This window comes from Neofelis nebulosa, chromosome 10, assembly GCF_028018385.1.
Source record: "Neofelis nebulosa isolate mNeoNeb1 chromosome 10, mNeoNeb1.pri, whole genome shotgun sequence".
Taxonomy (NCBI): domain Eukaryota; kingdom Metazoa; phylum Chordata; class Mammalia; order Carnivora; family Felidae; genus Neofelis; species Neofelis nebulosa.
This window is the reverse complement of record NC_080791.1, coordinates 113,272,439-113,291,411: the sequence shown is the minus strand read 5'-3', so window position 1 is coordinate 113,291,411 and position 18,973 is coordinate 113,272,439. Positions and strand designations below refer to the sequence as shown.

General features: G+C 60.9%; 1 protein-coding gene across 4 annotated transcripts in view; it reads right to left on the bottom strand.

Annotated features, from left to right (window-relative positions):
• Window positions 1–18,973, bottom strand: part of CARS1 (cysteinyl-tRNA synthetase 1) — a 44,681-nt gene that overhangs the window by 13,939 nt on the left and 11,769 nt on the right. For all 4 annotated transcript variants that reach the window (XM_058690005.1, XM_058690008.1, XM_058690006.1 and 1 more), the window contains 10 exons: window positions 18,115–18,206; window positions 17,371–17,459; window positions 16,809–16,905; window positions 16,300–16,398; window positions 15,287–15,436; window positions 6,779–6,919; window positions 6,487–6,575; window positions 4,826–4,947; window positions 961–1,073; window positions 352–480 (listed from right to left, as the gene is read on the bottom strand). In XM_058690005.1, the coding sequence (XP_058545988.1) occupies window positions 352–480; window positions 961–1,073; window positions 4,826–4,947; window positions 6,487–6,575; window positions 6,779–6,919; window positions 15,287–15,436; window positions 16,300–16,398; window positions 16,809–16,905; window positions 17,371–17,459; window positions 18,115–18,206 (1,121 nt within the window). The remainder of the gene's footprint in view (window positions 1–351; window positions 481–960; window positions 1,074–4,825; window positions 4,948–6,486; window positions 6,576–6,778; window positions 6,920–15,286; window positions 15,437–16,299; window positions 16,399–16,808; window positions 16,906–17,370; window positions 17,460–18,114; window positions 18,207–18,973) is intronic.

Genomic DNA, 18,973 nt, shown 5'->3' with positions numbered 1-18,973 from the left:
CGAGGCAGCTGCTGGCAGGGGCACGCTCCGTGAGCACTCTGTGCCCCCCACAATGCAGAACAGGGGGGGCCGCCTTTTCCGGCTGGGGAACGGGGGCCCGAGGGACGGCCCTGGACCAACAATGCAAGAGGTAACCACCGCGACCACCCCAGGCCTGTCTGTTGTCCAAGGTCAGGCTGTTCAGGTGGGAAATCGGACCCAACAACTAGGGTTCAAGTTCCACCGGCAAGACCCTGATGTGGAAATCAGGCTCCACGCAGCACCCTGCTGGCAGTGCCCTCGGCTTCTTCCTCCCCCGCAGGGAGACCTTGAGGCCTCCCAACTGGAACAGCAACCCCGGCCTCTGCCCACCTCTGACTGGGCCAGCTCGTTGTCGTGGTGGGGGAACCGGAGGTCGAAGCCCCCTCCGTGAATGTCCATCGAGGCTCCCAGGAGAGCGCTTGCCATGGCCGAGCACTCGATGTGCCATCCCGGACGCCCCTAGGGACCGAGATGACCCGGTGACCGATGGCCAACCCCCTGCATCCGGGCCTTCAGTTACCCCAGTGTTCATGAGCCTCCAAATCTCTGGGCCTTACTGGAACAGGGGTTATGTTCCACACGTGAAAAACTCAGGGGAGCCCACGGCAGGCTGTGGAGGCCAAGTAAGGCTCATGTAACCCCCAGAGCCGCCCAGCACTTGACCAGAAGCAGACGTCTACACCCCCTCCCGCAGCCTTGGGCCAGGGGCACTATTGTCACAGGGGACATCAGACAGTAGACTCATCTCCAGGAGCAGGTAACACTCAGAGTCAAAGGCCCCCAGGACAGAGGGGCCACGGAGGTCGTCCAATCCTCCGGGAAGGAGTCCCAAAAGGGACGTCTCGTGCCCCGAGGCCCACGAGGCTCTGTGGCATCTGGGTCCCCGCCAGCAACCGGGTCCCGCCGTCACCGCAGCCCCACCCCTTCCCAGGGGCCCACCTTTCCCCACGGGCACGGCCAGGACGGCTCGCCGGGCTTGGAGGCTTTCCACAGAGCGAAGTCATTGGGGGACCGCTTCTCACTCAGGCGGTCTGCCGAGACGCTCAGGTCACCTGCGGACACGAGGGAAGCGGGTCACCCGGTGCTGCCCGGCGGGCGGACCAGTGTCGCCGCGGGGCCCCCGCTGGGAGCGGCTGGCCGACGCTTCTGGTTTGCGCGGATTTCCTCAGCCGGTGCTGCGGCTTCACGGCAAGACTTCGGTGCTGTCCCGCGGTTTGAGGGCGACCACCCGGGACCGGACCACGCCTGCCGCTTCCTCAGACCCTCCTCCCCGCCTTCCCCTCATGGCCGTGGCCCGGGGCCAGGGTGAGCCACGGGGCTCCGGTCTGAGAGGTGAGGCCGTGGCAGGGTGGCAGCCCTCGGTGGGGCGGGCTCGTCTCGGCGGCCCGCACGGCTCCCGGTTCTGGGAGGTCTGAGAACCAGCCAACCCGCTCTGTGCGGCTCCTTGGCCCTCCAGCTCGGCCCCATAGATGGCGAAGCGGGACGTCACCGCTCCTCCTGGCTGAGCTGGGCTCCCAGACGCGGCCCCCCAGGAGAAAGACGCGGCCAGTCACGGCCGGGCCCCCAGGGGCAGGCCAGCCTGTGGTGGGAGCAACGGGAAAGGACAACGCCATCACCCCGGGACACTTCCCTGGGCCACACGCAGGAGCCGTGGCGCCCACGGACCCACCGGCTGCCGAGAGAGAGAACGAACGAACGCCTGCGGCCAGTCCCCCTCACAGCGGGGCCAGGTGAGCGGGGCCAGCAGGGGGCACGGTCCCCGGGCCCCGTGCGTGCGTGGTCTCCACGCCGCCCCGTCCTGGGTCCTGTCGCCCCCCCATGGACAACAGCAGAACAGGAACGACAGACTCCTCCCAGGGCCCACAGGTGCAGACACAGCGGACCTCAAAGACGGCCACCGTTCAAGCAACAGGGCAGGCGACCCGAGAACAGCGGAGGGAGAGCGCGCGCAGGATATTTTTACGACAGACCTGACGCCTACGACACGGGCACTATAAGTAGAATACTTGGAAACTACGAGAAAACCTGGAAAACAACGCCACGGTTGCAGACGAAGGCTGACATGTACTGTCGGTTTCCAGGTGCCCCCGTGTGCAGGTTTCTGGGTCATTTTAGTCTCTGCAAACAAAACACACATCCACACACAGCAGGACAGACTCTACCCCGGTCTCATGTCTCTTTCTCACTGAGCCAGTCACCACATCACACCAGCCGCTCAAAGACGATGTGACGAGCTGTCATGACACCCCTCTGGCCAGCCTGTATTTAGCCGACAGCGTGCATCCAGGCTTTTAATTTTCACGATAACGAACACACTTACTATGAACGTACCTGACTTTTCAGAAAATTTTTTGGAAAGTTCTGTAACAGAGGACCCCTTTCACACACACCCCTCCCCACACCCTTTGCCAAATGCCACTTTGGGGGACACCTGATAGTTGTTCTAGACTCTTTAAGAGGAGTAAGTCACACGACCCCTGCTACTCTCCTGGTGTCCTTTCTCGTCTCCCTCCTGAGGCACCCAAAGTGACCCCAGGCACAGCGGGTTCGTGCCTTCTGCCTCCCCGATGCCCCGCACCCCGAGATGGCTCCGGGCCCCTTCTCCCCCGGAGCCCCGCATCCCAGCGTCCATGCAGGGAGGGGCCTCGTGCCGTCAGCACAGCCAGGGAAGCGGAACTGTCCCCGAAGGAGGGCGTGACCCCACCTTGTCCCTTTATATTCGCTGTCGGATCTACTGCTTTGGCCCCCGGAACACAAAGATTCTGACGTCAGCCTGGGAAAAAAGATCCAAGAACAAGTGACATTTAAGACCCCGGGGCGCCTGGCTCAGTCGGATGAGCACGAGGCTCTTGATCTCGGGGTCGTGAGTTCAAGCCTCGTGTTGGATGTAGAGGTTACTGGAAAGGACAAAAGAGAAAAGACAAGAAGAGAAAGCAGAAAGAAAAAGAACGCAGCTGGGGCAGATGGTGCGGGGTCCCTAGCGCGGCGGGCACCCCCCGTCTCTGGGGCTCTCCCTGCCCCCCAACTGGACGCCGCCCCTGGCCGCGCTGGGCCGAGCGGCGCGGTCCCGTCCTCCCGGGCTCTCGCAGACGCCACCGTCTCTAGTCCCGTGCAGCCCTGTCTGGACGTATTTTCGAATCTTCTGTGTTTATTCATCGGTCCCGCTAGCGGGTTTTCTGTATCGCGAATCCTTGCGAAGAACCAGCTGTTGACTGTTTCAATTACCGCTATTTCAGGCACCTCTTCTTTGAGGCTCTGCTGCTCCTTTCGGGGCTTTTCTGGCAGCTGGCCCCACTCATCTGCCGTCTGCGTTTTTTCACAACTACACATAACACGTCAGGCGGCCCGGAACTGGCGCGTGAGCTCCCCCAGTCCGGGGGGGGGGGGGGGGGCCGGGGGGGACCGTGCGGCCCTCCTGTGGCCGTTCAGTTTCAAACCCAGAGTGACCTCCACTGCGGCTCTGGTGCGACTTTAAACAGGTCCGGACGTCCCCTCAGTGCGGGTGTCCAGCCCAGCGCGCCATGGGCAGAAGCTGTGGTCCTCGTGAGGAGTAACTCCTCCTGCGGCCTGGCGTGGGTCCCACGCGGGCTTATGGGAGGGCCCTGCCCTCATTCGCGTGTGTGAAGGCCCGTCTGCTAGACAAAGCCCCGCTGCCCGCGTACCTCGACCCCTCTGCGTCTTGGGGGCCTCGGCCCGTCTGAGCGACCGTGCGTGGGGCGTGCCCGGCGCCTCCCGTGCACACCAGGGTGCGTCCCTGATGCCGCAGGGATGCGGGGGCCCCGCTGCCGGTCCACCCAAGTCTGTGACCATCCTCTGAGGACACGGGTGCCTCAGCATCGTGACGGGACCTCCCTTGCTCTGCAGGATGTCTTCAGCGATCCTCGGGGTGGCCGGGGAGCTCAGGGGGCTGAGCGTCTGACTCTTGGATTTGGTTCGGGTCACGATCTCATGGTTCATGAGTTCCAGCCCCAAGTCAGGCTCTTCTCCCTCTGCCCCCTCGCCCCCGCTCGCGTGTGTGCACAGAGGCATTCTGTCTCTCTCTCTTTCCCTCTCAAATAAAAAACTTAAAAAAGAGAAAAAAAAAGAGAGAGGAACCGGGGATTCTGAGGCGCCGCCCAGAATCAGAACATGCCCACAAAGACCTGACCTGGCAATTCTTGCCCCGCGTTCCTGCCTTGCTCGTCCCGGGGCACCTTTAAGACAGCTGCGCAGAGCTGAGCCCGCGGAAAGTGGTGACCGCCACCCCAACCGCCTGACAAGGACCAGGGTCCCAGTTCGCCACTGTCTCCCATTCCCCCGGGACAGAGGGCCGCTCCTCCCCCGGCTCACTGTGTGCGACCAGAACCCATAAGGGCCAGCTCTCAGGACCGTACTTCCTCTGGCGTGGGTGTGCTGAAACCGGCCTCAATCCAAACAGCCGCGGGGTTTCCACTTTCCCAAAGGCAGGACCTCAGATGCCAAGGGGGCCACCTGCTGACCCTGGTTGGGGGGGGGGGGGGGGGGGGGGGAGTGGCTTCTGCCCCTTCATTCACCCGGTCGCAACCTGCATATTCGTGACACATCGGCACTGGGCGTCCCACACCAGCACGCAGGGCGTCCCGCAAGCCGCCCTGAACCTCCGGATCCAGGCCCGGGGTCCGCTACGCTTTTTGAGATGGTGTTGGATGCGCTCGCCTTTTTGTTTCTTGCGGAAAACCCCGCAAAGTCCTTGGGCAACAAGGCGCAGCCCCCAGGCGCCTGGGTGAGGCAGGCTGGGGGCGGGGGCGAGGCCTGGGCTTGAACCCCCTCACCCGGCCCCGTTTACCTTCTCCTTCCTGCAGGGCTTTCTGGTCCCCAACGGCCTCGGGCACCAGCTTCCCGTAGGAGTGTCTCTCGCTGGAAGCGAACTTCACGGTGTCAAAGTAGACGGACCCATTGGAAACGTAGCTGGAAAGTAAGAACCAGGCTGTGGGAAGGCGGACAGACCCGCGGACAGCCCGGGCGCCTCGCAGGAGGACAACCTGCAAAGCCAAAGGGCTGCACGGGCCGCGGGCCTCTTAAAACTCTGCTCTGCCCACTACGTCCAGCGCGGCCTCGGCCGTCCTGCGGCCCCGTGACGTAGCTACTCGCAACCACGGCCGCCGTGCGGGCCGAGCGGGCCCGACACGCACGCCTCGTCACGGAGGCCAACTCCTCACTCTCGGGACGGCGTGTCCCCGTGCAGTCCCTCCGCCTCGCAGCCCGGGACCACACAGCTCCCGCCCTGCCCCTCGCCTCGGTGACGGCGCGGTCCCGGGTGCCCTGCCCTCGCTCGGTCCGCCTTCCACCCGCCTGCACGGCCCCGCCAAGGCTCTCTGCCTCTCAGCAGCCCTCCATGTTATTCCAGCCCGGAATGATCTGTCTTCTCTCACCTTGGCCTCGCCCACGGCACTCAGTCTGGCACACGACCCCGTGTCGCCCTGCAGGGACCGTGCCAGGTAGGGGACAGGGGAGGCGCCACCACCTCCAGAGAGCCTGTGCTACTCCGGGCCCCACACCAGGTCTTGTGCTCTCCTCCTTCCGCTCGGTGGCGCCTCGTCTCGCCCGAGAGGCGGGGACAGAATCTCCCAGGGCAGGGGCGCAGGGGAGGGCGCCCCCCTCCCCCCGCGCGGCACACCCCACGCCCCCAATTACGCTTCTGGGCATCGGTGATTCCCGACAGCGCTAACTTCAGAGACGCGGACGGTGTTTCGCGGGTCAGGTGGTGCCGAGAGGGCAGACCAGGGGTCGCCACCGAGGCCGAGGGCCTCGAGGAAACACGCGTCCCCGGGAGGTGACTCGTGGACAAGGGGTCTCACGCCACGCGGCGGAAACCGCGCCTCCACGCTCGCCAGCCCGGCCCCGTGCTCGCGGACTTAGCCGTGGGCTCGCCGGCAGCCCGCAGGCGGTGCTCTCTACGGCACGCACATCCTCGCCGCGGCCCCGACGCTGAGGACTCAGCGGCACCGAGGAGCGGGGCTGCCGGGAGGGTCGGCGTGACACGGGGGCGGTTGCTCCCGCGGTGAGGTCATGGGCTCGGCCGCGTCCCCCCCAATTCCTGTGTGTCAGTGCTAGCCCGTAGCCCCCCCCAGAACGGGACAGTGTTTGGAGACGGGGTCTTTGCAGGGGCGAAGCGAGGTCACCAGGGGGAGCCCCAACCCCGCATGACTCCTACGCAGCGTCTGCGTCAGAGGAGGTGACGAGGACACAAAAGGAGCCCCAGCAGCCGTGTGCAGAGTGACAAGTACGTGCCAAGGCGGCGAGAGGGCCGCCGTCTGCCAGCCGAGGCCAGGGGCCGGGACAGAGCCCGCCCTCGAGGCCCGTGGAGGAACGACCCCGCCCTGTGCCGTCCGGAGCCAGGGGCTTGGTGGCCGCAGCCCCACAGCACCACGAGCTCCCCTCCCCGCCGCCTTCCCTGCACAACCTTCCTGGAATGCCGTGCTCCCACGGGGAGGGCCCCGAGCTTACCCGTAGCCGTTGTCCACGATCTTCTGGACAAAGTTCACGATCTCCGGCACATATTCACTCACCCGGGTCAGGACGTCCGGAGGGAGAACCTGGGGGCGAGAAGAACAAGTGCCCCTCTTCCTTCTGGAACGGCAGCCTCGGACGGCACGCTCCAGGAAGCACCGGCACCAAACGCAGGCCAAGAAGGCCCGCAGGCCCGCGGCCCGCACTTGAGACCTGACTGAAGACGGTCGGGATCGCGATCATCGGGCCCCGATGAGAGAGCCAGGGCAGGACAGCTGGCGACACTTACGTTCAGGGTTTCCATGTCTCTGTGGAATTCTTCTTCCCAGAACTTGGGCAGTTTGGAGAAAATAGAATTGTCCGTAACGTCGCTGCCCAGTGTGGCGTCCAGCCAGTCAGAGAGCAAATCTTTTGCTTCTTCCAACAACACCTGTGGACAAAGAACAGCATCCACACACGTGTACGAGCTTTACGGGGCCGCATCTCGTGCAGTTGGTCCGCACCGAGACCTCGAATTCGAGAATGTGCCACGCAAAGCCACGTCCACGATGAGCGCCATCTCCGTGAGACCGCGGTGCTCGTGTAAACGGCTCAGCACGGGGACAGACACCAGACTCCCTAAGTGGGAGGTTCCAAGACGCAGCACATTCAGGAGGTCCGACTACTGTGGTCACAGGGTTGGGGTGGCCGTGGGGACAAGCGGGGCCGCCGCTGCCACGGGGCGGGGCAGGGCAGGAGCGGGCACGGTGCGGTCGTCCACAGCCAGGGCACAGAGATGGCCGAGCCCCGTCCCGGAGGGCGGCCTCCCGGCCAGGGCGCCCTGACCGCCGGGTGCCATCACTGAAGACGGCAGGCCCACGTCACGGGCAACAGCGCAGTGCTGGTACGAGACGTGTCCTGTCACCGCAGCACTCCCGACAGACAGGAGAAACGTCCATCTGTGACGGGAGGTGAGTGTCGTGGCCGCGGCCTGAGCCGTGCAGGCCGGGGGGGACCCTGAGGTCCTGCTCTGGAGGAACCCAGCGCCTTGGGCATCCTAACCGGAGCAGTGACAGGGATGTGGGGACAGGCAGGCGGTCTGCGGTCCGCCAGTGGGGGCAACGGGGCCAAGAACAAAGGGTGCAGGAAGTTCAGGAAAAGTGGACACGGAAGACACAGTGAGGACACGCAGGGAGGCACGTTTGTACCACGATGTGGACAGGAAAGGCGCAGCTAGGGGCTCCCGCCAGGCTCCCACCTGGAACACACCTGCGACCTGCTGCCGGGCTGGCGGGCGGTGACAGGGACCCACCAGGACGCTCGGCCCCACGGCCACCACGCCGGGCGCCAGGGAGGCACGGACCAGAGGCGTGGGCTCGCTTGAGACTGAACCCCGCTCACGGCACCTGGCACGGGGCCCGGCCCCCAGCCTGGTCACCTCCCCGCCCATCCCCTCACAGCCGGGAACCTCACGGCTGGCTATCGAGGAAACACGACCGGGCACGCCAAGAGGCAGGGAACGACGTGAAGACACAGGGCGGCTGGCAGACCCGGGGGTAAAACTACTGGGATTAATACGCTCAGGGCTCCGATGGATGCGGCCGACCATGCGCAGGAACAGAGGGCCAAGGTGAGCAGAGAGAAGGAAGTCCTGAGAGAACGGGCAGGAGACGTCGGGGATTCACCACAGCGTGATAGAAACAAAGACTGTCCTTGTGGGGTCATCGGGAGACTGGACGCGGCCGGCGGAAGAATCTCGGGGCTTGAGGACAACAGAAGAGAAACCCCCCAAACGGAAAATTAGAAAGGCTTCATTTTCACAGAGTGAACAAAACCGAACAGGGTAGCCGAGGACCCGGGCCCACCATAGACGTGCCACACGTGCGTCACGGGGACAGCAGAGGGAAAGGGTGGGAGAAACATCGGACTCCCGAACGAGTGAGAGCGCCCCACTCGTGTCGGACCCTAACCGCAGGCGCACGGAGTCCCCGAGACGTCGGGCAGGAGAAACACCGCAACGCCACACCCAGGCACGCCAAGCTCGGGCCGCACCCCATCAAAGCTGACGCAATCCCGAAAGAAGCCAGAGGAAAACACCTCGCCGGTAGACGAGCAGAGGTGAGCACTGCGCCCGACTTGTCCTCACACTCCGTGCAAGCAAAGGAGGACGGGGATATTTAAGTGCTGAGACAAAACGCTTGCCACCCGGGAATTCTGTGCCCTGTGACGTCAGCCTGCAAAAGCAAAGGGAAACCAAACTCTCAGGGAAACAAAACCCAAGGGAACGTGTTGCCAGCTGACCTGCTTTGCAAGAAATATCCAAAGAAGCTCTTTAGAGAGGACGGAAGTAACAGAGGTTGGAAGCTTGGGTCTACATAAAGTCAGAAAGAACATCGCGGAAAGAATTAAGCGCAGGTAAAATAAAAGCAATTTATTATTATTTATGTTTTAGAGAGAGGAGAGAAAGAGCACGCACGTGAACAGGGGAGGGGCAGAGAAAGGGAGAGGGAGAATCCCAAGCAGGCTCCAAGCTGTCAGCGCAGAGCCAGACGTGGGGCTCGATCCCACGACCCTGGGACCACGATCTGAGCCAAAATCACGAGTCGGACTGCTCAACCGACTGAGTCGCCCAGGTGCCCCAGAACTTCTATTTCTCTTAACTGATCCAACAGAGAACAGCTTGTTCAAAACGACGGCAGTGGGAACGCATCCACCTGCACACTTCTGTACCCGTTTGAGTAGACACAGCGCCCTCCGTGTTTCCAGACAGCTAAGACAAGTGATGGCCACGACACAGGGGCAGGAAGCAGGAACTGGGGTCATCTCGTTATTGCAGGGCGCTCCTATGACCACGAAGGGTACAGTGTGTTTGAAAGTGGGATTAGTCGTAAGTGTATATCGCAAACTCTAGGGCAACCACTGAAAATCAAGCGTTAGGTATGCGGGAAAAGGAGAGAAAGCAGAATCATGTGAAATGCTCACCTAAAACCATGGAAGACAGACAAGGAGTGGAAGACAAAACAGGAACAAAGAACGAGGGCAACGAGAGAAAACAGCAGCGTGGATAAGAACCCAACTACATCAACATCACTTTGAATGTCAATGGTCTAAACGCACCAATTAAAAGAGATCGTCACAGTGGATCAGAATCCAAGACCTAACTCTCAGTTGTCGGCAAGGAATCCGCTTTAAGTAAAAAGACATGTACAAATCAAAAGCAAACGGACGGTGGAAATGGACTGCGCGACCACGGTGCAAATCAGTGACATAAAGCAGGAGTAGCTCCCTTCAGACAAAGCAGACTTCGAAGCCAGGAGAGTCGTCAGGGATAGAGAAGGACGTGGCAGGACGAACGGGTCAGTTCTACAGGGCGACCGTGCTTACGGTGTGCGGGCCCGGGGCAGGGCGTCAGACCACACGAGGCAGAAGCGAGCAGAAGTGCGAGGAGAAACAGATGAATCCGCAGAGGTGGCTGGGGACTTCAACACGCCTCCCTCCGAAGGGGACGGACCCAGCAGTAGGAGATGGGTAAGGAGGCGGATGAACTCAACACGACCATCATTCGGCTGGACCCAATGCACGTCCACAGACCACTTCGTCCGACAGCAGGCAGAACACGCAGCGTTCACCAACACGGACCACAGGCCGGGCTGTAAAACACGCCCGAACAAACTCAAAAGAACGGAAATCATACACCGTGTCTGCTCTCGGACCACTGTGCAACTGAACTAGAAACCAGTAAGAGAAAGAGAGCTGGAAAACCCCACAATACATGGGGATCAGAGAACACATTTCTAAAGAACACATGGGCCAAAGAAGGTTATCCCAAGAAAAAATTAAAAGTCTTGAACTAGGGGCACCTGGGGGGCTCAGTCGGTTGAGCGTCCGACTTCAGCTCAGGTTACGATCTCACGGTTTGTGGGCTGGAGCCCTGCTTCGGGCTCTGTGCTGACAGCTCGGATCCTGGAGCCTGCTTCGGATTCCGTGTCTCCCTCTCTCTGTCCCTCCCCCACTCATGCTTTGTCTCACTCTGTTTCTCAAAAATAAATAAATGTAAAAAAAAATTTTTTTAAATAAATAAAAAGTTTTTGAGCTAAATGAAAAAAAAAAAAATGAAATGAGCTAAATGAGCTAAATTAGTGTACCGAAATTTGTGAAATATGGCAAAAGCAGTGCTTAGAGGATATTTGTAACACTAGGTGCGTAGATCAGAGAAGAAAAAGAGGTCTAAAATTAATCATCTACACTTCCACCTAACAAACTGGCAAAAGAACAAATTAAGTCCAAAGTGGAAAAAAGAAATAATAAAAATTAAAGCAGAACACGGGAACTCCATACAGAAAAAATGCACGAAACCAAAAACTAGTTCTTTGGGGAAATGAATATAACTGATACGCCTCTAGCCAAGCTACTTAAGAAGAAAGAGAGGACACAATACTAGGACTCAAAGTGAAAGAGGGACATTACTCCAGACCCCATGAAAACTAAAAGCAGAATAAAGTAACACTGTATACAACTCTGTGCCCCCAAACTTGAAACCTGGATGAATGGACCAATTCTTTGAAAGACAGAAGTTGCCAAAACTCACCCAAGATGATCCACACAATCCGAAAAAAGCCTGTATCCTATGTCTATTAAAGAGATTTAATCAATAACTTGTAACTTTCCAAAATAGACATCACCCAGCCCAGGTGGGTTCACTGGTGAATTTTATCAAACATCGAAGGAACATGTTATATCAATTTTCTACAGTTTTTCAGAGGAAAGTAGCAGACAGACTACTTCCTAACTCATTCCACGAGGACAGCATTACCCTAATGCCAAACACAGACAAAGACATTGCAAGAAAAGAAAACTGCAGACCAGTATCTCTCATGGACATAGATGCAAAAATCCTTAATAAAATATTAGTGGGGCACCTGGGTGGGTCAGTCGGTTAAGCATCCGACTTCGGCTCGGGTCACAATCTCACGGTTCTCGGGTTCAAGCCCCGCGTCGGGCTCTGGGCTGACAGCTCAGAGCCTGGAGCCCGCTTTGAGTTCTGGGTCTCCCTCTCTCTCTGCCCCTCCCCCACCCGTTCTCTTCCCCGCTCTCTAAAGAGCATTTAAAAAAAAAAACAAAAACAAAAACAAAGAAAAAGGAAAGGAAGTGGTGTGCCGACGGCTGAACTTTAAGATCACAAAGTTCTGCTCTAGGAAAACCACAGCAAGAACACAAAAAGACGAGCCTCAGACTAGGAGAGACTACTTGCCAAAGACACAACTGATAAAGGGCTCTTATCCGAAATGTGCACACTCAACAGTAAGAAAACAAACAACTCGATGAAGACTGAGTCAAAGACCTCGACAGGCCCGTCGCCAAAGAGACTCATATGGCAAACAGGGAAGGACGTGGGAAGGTGCTCCCCACCGATGCCGTCGGGGGAACGCAAACCCCAACAGTGAGATACCACCACACGCCTGTCAGAAGGGCCAAAACGCACACACACACGCCATGCTGGGGAGTCAGAACAGCAAGGACTCCCTCTTGCCGGGATCGGGGGCGGAGCAGCCACTCTGGAGGACGGTGTGCTGGTTTCTTGCAAAACGGAGCATGCTCCTAGGATCCAGCAGCCACACCCCTGGTATTTGCCCAAAGGAGCCGGAAACTCACGTCCACAAGAAACCCTGCAGGTGGACGTTTCTATCAGCTTCTTCACAACTGCCTAACCTCGGAAGCCACAAAGGTGCACTCGACAGGTGGGCGGATAAACCAGCTGTGGGGCGTCCAGCGGACGGAGTCTTACCCCGCGCCCAAGAGACGCGAGCTCTCAGGACGTGAGACGCGTGGATGACCCCGACATGTAGATTCAGTGACAAGAGCCAATTTGAGAAGGCCACATGGGGTGCGATGCCAACTCTGTGACGTTCTGGAAAGGGAAACGCACGGAGCCCGCAGACAGACGAGTGGTTTCCAGGGGCTGGGGACAGGGAGGGACGTGCAGGTGGGGCGCACGGCATGCCCAGGGCAGGGAAACCACTCCACCTGACGTTGGAGTAGATGTGTGCACCACTGCACATCCGTCCACGCCCATGGAACACGCACCCACCCCCCGCCCAGGACAGAACCCGTGTCTGCTGTGGGTTCTCGGTGACGACGACGCGTCTGCGGGTGATGTGCTGACAGTGGAGGAGGCGGGGCTGGAGGGGAAGGCCCCGTGGGAAATCTCCGTGCCTCCTCTCAGTCTTGCCGGGAACCTCAAACTGCTCTAAACACCAGGTCTTTAAAGAAACAGACGAAACAGAAAGACAGAATGGAGGGGACCGACCCGTCTGAAAAGACGCCTCCCTATGAAGGTTAAGATCCCACCCGGGCCCCCCATGGGCCTGGACAAGCAGAGGATCGAAAACACACGGGAAGAAAGAGACAGCACAAACGAGCCTAGACCTCCTCCCTCCCCGACGCCAGGGACAGCTGGTGAGATGCTCACACAGGGTGGGTGGCATGGCCAACAGAGGAGAACCTGGGCAACCACATGCTCAGACCTGACACAGAACACAAAGGAGCATTTAAAAAGCTGATACGTTTGACTGTGTCAGAATTAAGACCCTCTGTTACTGAAAGAAAGTGAAAAGAAGAGCCAGAAATTGGGAGAAAGCGTTTGCCACGTATTTAGATGATGAGGGGTTAGTGTCCAGGAGTAAGGACGCTTTTAAACCCGTAAGAAGACAGAAATCCAGGTGGACAATGGGGCAGAAGACCTGTGCCCAGAATCACGGCCGTCAAGAGAGCACACGGAAAGGCCATCTCGCAAGAGGTCAGACACAGGCGGATCCAAACTACAGTAACGAGCACGTCACGTGCCGGCTCCTATCCCACCCGTGAAAGGAACCCGGCAACCCCAAGTGCTGGTGCACAACAGCTGACACGTGTCGCAGACACGGGAGGACACAGACACTTAGGGAAGCGTTACTGCACGGCAGGCCCCAGCTGCCAGCCCCCCTGGAGAGGCCCGCGGGCAGGGCGGCCCCGGCTGAGTCTGCAGGAAAACGTCCCTGCACGGAGAGGCGGGGACACCGGGACCACTCTGTGTCATCGAGCGAACAGTGTGGCTGACGCAAAACATAAACCTGCTCGTTTCTGGAGTCGGAGACTTGGTGGGTGGGAGCCGCGGTCGGGGGAAGCCGTGCTGGGTGCCGGGTGGATGGGACAGCACCCGTGAAGCCTCGGGCATGGAGGGTCCGATGGGCTCTCTGCACACGAACATCTCCCGCGGGCGGCCACGCATTTTCTGGTGGGGGAGGGCCAGCCGCGCGTCTGCGGGAACCGGGGAGGCCCGTGCGTGGATTCCTCCAGACTCGGCCCAAGCCTCGCCTCCAGCCACAACCCCGTGAGACCCGTGAGACCCCTTCGATGTGAGGACAAGTCTACGCCGAGTCCCGCGCGTCCTTCCGGAGAATCACCGGACGCGTGGCCGGTGTTGGGGACCCGACGGTTAGGCAGACACACGGCCGACAGCCCGGCACCTCCACCCCAGACGAACAGCCTAAAGAAACTCTTGCAAATGTGCGTCCACAGACAGAAAAGGACTCCCAGCTCAGGGTCAGCTGGTCAGCCTCACCGGTGCTCAGAGAAGTGCGAACCCAGTGCCCCACGGGCCACGGCCCCCACTCATCAGGAAGGCTACCGTCAGAAGGACGGAAATCACAAGTGTTGGTGGGAACGGTCAGAAACCGCGGTCTGGATGCTGCTGTGGAAACCGGTGGGGCGGATTCTTGGAACCCTGAAATCTAGCTGCCAAACAGTCCAGACTCCCGCTCCGGAAGTGTCCACGCGAAGGAACGAGGCGGGATATTTGCACACAGCTATTCACAGCTGCGTTACTCATCACGGACAAAAGGGGGCCCGTGTTTCACAGGGACAGAGTTTCTGTTTGGGAAGACGGAAAGTTCTGGACGCAGAGGGTGGGGACAGCTGCACAACAGCGTGAACGTGCTCAGCGCCCCTGAGCTGTGCACCTGTAAGTGGTTTACGTCACGTCTGTGTTATCGTACTCTTCGAAGAAAAGGGTATCGGTGGAATAATCAAGGAAAAAATTCCCAGTCACACTGCCATAACCAGGAAACGTGACTGGCATCCCAGGAGAGGGAGAAACAGCGGACGCAGAAGGCCCACCGAAGGAAGGCCAGCTACGATGAGGGGCCCAGGCGGAAGCAGGCCCCGCAAAAACGCTGGTCTGCAGGCCTGTGTACATCAGGCTCTGTCTCATTAAGCTCGGCAGGAGGCCACGCCAGCCATCTGAACCATGGGAGAATGTGAAAGTGAAAGTAAAGCCTGAGCTGCCCCCCCACTCCCCCCCCCACTCCAGGGAGGGATGGCCTTGTCAGTCGTCCCACCGAGCGATGGAGAGGGCAGCCAGCAGGGGGCGCCAGCGTGCAGGAGAAGGGCCAGGCTGGAGGCGCCGGCAGTGACAGCCTCCCGGGCCCCAGTGCAGTGCCCTCACCCCGTCCAGGGGGCGGAGGAGCCTGCCCGGGAGGCCCCGGGGCCGGCGGGGAACCCACACAGGGCCCCACAGCCCAGTTCAACTCCAGCCTCACTCTGCTCTCTGCAGGTGCCGCCGAGAAACACGGGGGAGGCCACCAGAAACCCCTGGAACGATCTCCGCACGTGCTCCGATGCGCCGCCCCCCGCCCATGAGGACGCTGGCGTGGGGTGAGGGGAGGCCTGCTCGGGCCCCGGGGTGGCCGGGCCCAGGTGCCGCGCGCAGAGGCACTGGCTGGAACCCGGGAGCAGCGAGCCACCTCGGGGCAGGGTGTGCGGGACATGCTGGAGACCTCACCTCTGCGCAGCGGGCGGCCTCCTCTGCCGGGAGGCCGCCCCGCACGGCTCTCTCCAGGGGCTCTGCGGCCAGCTCCACTGCGCGCTGAATGCGCTCCAGCATTTGCTTTCTGTCCGGGTCCGTGGTCTCGTTTAACTTGACTGAAAACGGCTGCAAGCACAGGGGAGGGCAGGGCCGTCAGAGGCTGCCCCTGCGCGCCCACGGGGGCGCCTCACCGGAGAGGAGGGTCCCTCCCCCTGCCCTGCAAGTGTCCCCGGGGCGTGGTCCTAGCTTCCCCGAAGGAGGGGCAAGTCCGGCAGTGGACAGGTCCGGCCCGACACCCTGCTCCTCGCGCCCCCCCGGCCTGTTTCTCTGATGTTAAAACGCCTGTGCTCGGGGCCACTCAGGTGTCACCTGGGGACTACTGAGCCTCGCAAAGGCGCGAAGTCCTGGCGGGCCCGCCCCGTGTCAGCCTAAGACACTAAGCTCTAATTTCATTCCCACTTTCTCTTCTAGAGATGATGCACGTAAGCGCTGATCACTGCTACGGTCACTAAAATACTAATCACTCTTAAAGAGAATAAGACGACTTATTCTAGCCTTACCCTGTTAGCACCATACTTTGTGATACCGTTACTCAAAATATTAAATTGGAAAGAATTTCTGCTAATAATTCTGAAAATTTCCAGTGCCCCCAACGAAAGGGGCTTGGACGGCTTCCGTGTCGCACACTCAGAATCATCAGATGTGGCTGTGATCTCAGACAGACGACACAAGAGCGTTAGGGACATTGTACGGGCAAGCATACTTTACCGCCACCGTGACAAACTCTGACATTCTCCCGTGAGCGGCAGGCACAGCCCCCTACTCCACGCCCCGTCCAAGTGTGTCTTTCCTGGCGACTTTTCCCACAGGCCAGGGGACCACATGACCCAGAGCTCCAGTGCCCGGATGACACTAGCTTTCATTGAGGACAACTAAGGCCCCACGCCAGGGACGGTCAGGAGTCAAGGAACAGACAGACGGGGGCCCACCTTCAGGGCGGCATGAACATCCTCCAGGAGCTGGGCCGCCCGCGGCTGCTTCCCCCGGTACTGCTCAAACAAGTAGTTCTGCCGGGCCCTCTTGATGATCTGGAGAGATGAAAGGGAAACCGGGGTCACGTCCAAAGCGCGCCCTTGTCCCTGCAAGCCGGCAGACTCTGAGCCCCGCCAGGCGGCCGGGGAACACCGCCCTCCTCCCGCGACCTTTCTGATCTTCAGGAAATTGGCTGCCCTCCCCGTGCCGCCCCATCGCTGCACGCAAAATCGCGTGCCACCCGAAGTCTCGTTGCCACGAAGTACCTCGGGCTGACATCTTATCAGCCGGGTCCCAGTCGTTCAGGTTCTCGCGGCATCTTCGCATCTGAAGACGGACGTCGTTTGTACAAACCGCGACGCTAACTGGATGTGTACGGGGCCGAGGCCCACCGTGTTCTACTCACCGACGTCACTTCCTCCTTCCCACCCCCGCCGTTCCGAAAACGGCCTGGTGAGAGCCCCACCTTGTCGTCGATGTCCGTGATGTTCATGCAGTAGAACACGTCGAACCCGAAGTAGTCCCGCAGCACTCTCCTCAGGATGTCGAAGGAAATGTAGGACCTAGAGCACACGGACAGACCTTTCCCGCGGCCCGCCACGCACCGCCCCCCCCCAGGGCCACGGCCACGAGAGCAACCACGGGGGAAGGCTCCCATGGCACCACCACCCTGCTCAGGGCCCGTGACCGCCGTGGGGGCCCCAGCCTGCCGCCAGAGCCGCGGGACCAAATGTCTACACGTAGCCGGGACGCCCGCCACACGGCTGCCGGGCAGGATTCCTGTCACCTGTCCGCATCCCCCAACTTTCCTATCACGGATGTGGGTTACTTGTTACAGAATGAAAATTTTATCTTAGAAATAAGAAAGGCTCGGGGTTGATTTTCCTCTCGAATCTCGGGTCCCTGCAGCAGAGCAGAGATCTCTGAAGGGCAGAGATGCTCCTGCAGGGCCCACACCTCCAGACGCCCGCAGCGGGTCCCGCCCGGCCGCCCCCCTGCCCGTGCTGGACGCCCGCAGCGGGTCCCACCTGGCGTGCCCCATGTGAGACGCGTCGTAGACAGTAGGCCCGCAGCAGTACCACGTCACCTTCTTCCCGTTTTGAGGTATAAACACGTCCTTTGGTAAAACACGAAGGGACGACCGTCATCGATGTGTAAGAGGCACCGTGCAGGGTCACCCCAGCCAGCGTCAGAGAGGACGCCGGGGTTTGTTTACAACAAATTCAGCAAGGACAAGTCTGTCTTACTGACAAAGGCCATAGACGTCAGGGACGGGAGAGCTCCGTTACTCCGGCTGGAACCCCCGAGACCCCGTGTCCCCGCGTGCCAGCGCGCTCACGGACAAAATTCTAACCCGCCGTGGCCGCAACCAAGCAAACCCCACTCGACTGGCATCCGATCCCGCCTCCTCGAAACCCGGTCGGCGCCCGGCAACGCCCACCGGGCCCGCCGCTCTGCCCATCGGCTTGGCTGGCGCTGGGGCGCCTGCCGCCGCCACGTGTCCCCTCTGAAGGCAGGCCAGCACTCGGCGTGGCTCCGAGTGACCGCGGGCGTCTACGCCTGGGCGGCCGGGGGAGTGGTCAGGGCGCTGCAGGGCCAGCAGGCGGCCCTCCCCTCGAGGACAGCTGTCCTCGGGCCGCACGGAGAACGCGGGGCGAGGAGCTGCCCGGTGGCAGAGCCCGACGCAGCAGCGCCAGTCGTGGGCTCCACCAGGGCACGTGGGCTCCCGGGGCCGGCCCTCCCCGCACCCCTCCCGCGGGGCCCCTCCTGACCTTGTTCCGGGTGAGGCTGTTGTAAAGGCGGAGCTTGCACGGCGGAGACCCCGCTGGAGGAGACCACTGAGGCTGCCCCCGCCGACCTTTACCTGCGAAGGCAGAAAGCGTGCAGAGTCACGGAAGCGCACGTCACACCGCAGCCACCACCTGGCTGTTCCAACGCAAACACCGTGTTGCTCTCCATGCACCGCCAGAGGGGCCGAACGAGCGGATCTGCCGGCATCGCCCGGGTCCAACGTGACCCCTTCTCCACGTGGCTCACATTCTGCGCTACGAGCGGAAACACGGCCTGGGGAGGCCCCCGAGGCGTGCTCACGCCTGCCAGCTCCCGCCGGGCCTCACACCCGTGCCCCCCGTTCACGTACGTGCACAACAGCGGCGGCCACCGCTCGCGGGTCAGGAGGGGGCTCGGGCCCCGCGCTGCTGGGCTCTAATGCAGCATGTAACTGGGGCTGCCCTGCCCTCCCCCCGGGTTTGAGGGACATGGGCCACTTCCCGGGGCAGCACAGGACCGGCCGGGGCAGAAACTCAGAGAGGACGGCCTCCAGCCCCAGCCCCGTCTCTGTCAGACGGGGGCAAACGAGTGGCCGGCTCCCCCTCAATTCTGGGGCCCACTCCCCACCACAGGCAAAGGTGTCCCCTGACTCGACCCTGGAGCAAACTCGTGCGGCTGGGAGCTCCTCACTGGTGCCTGACCGGCTCTGGAAGCAGCGTGGGGCGGCTCTGTCCCCTCGCTTGCCCTCCACGACCCGTCCCCGCCTCAGCACGGTCTCGGGGGCTGCCCCCACGGCTCCACGTGTCCCAGGCCCGGGCTTCCGGCCGGACACGAGGCGGCACTTACGCAGCCTGGGCCCTG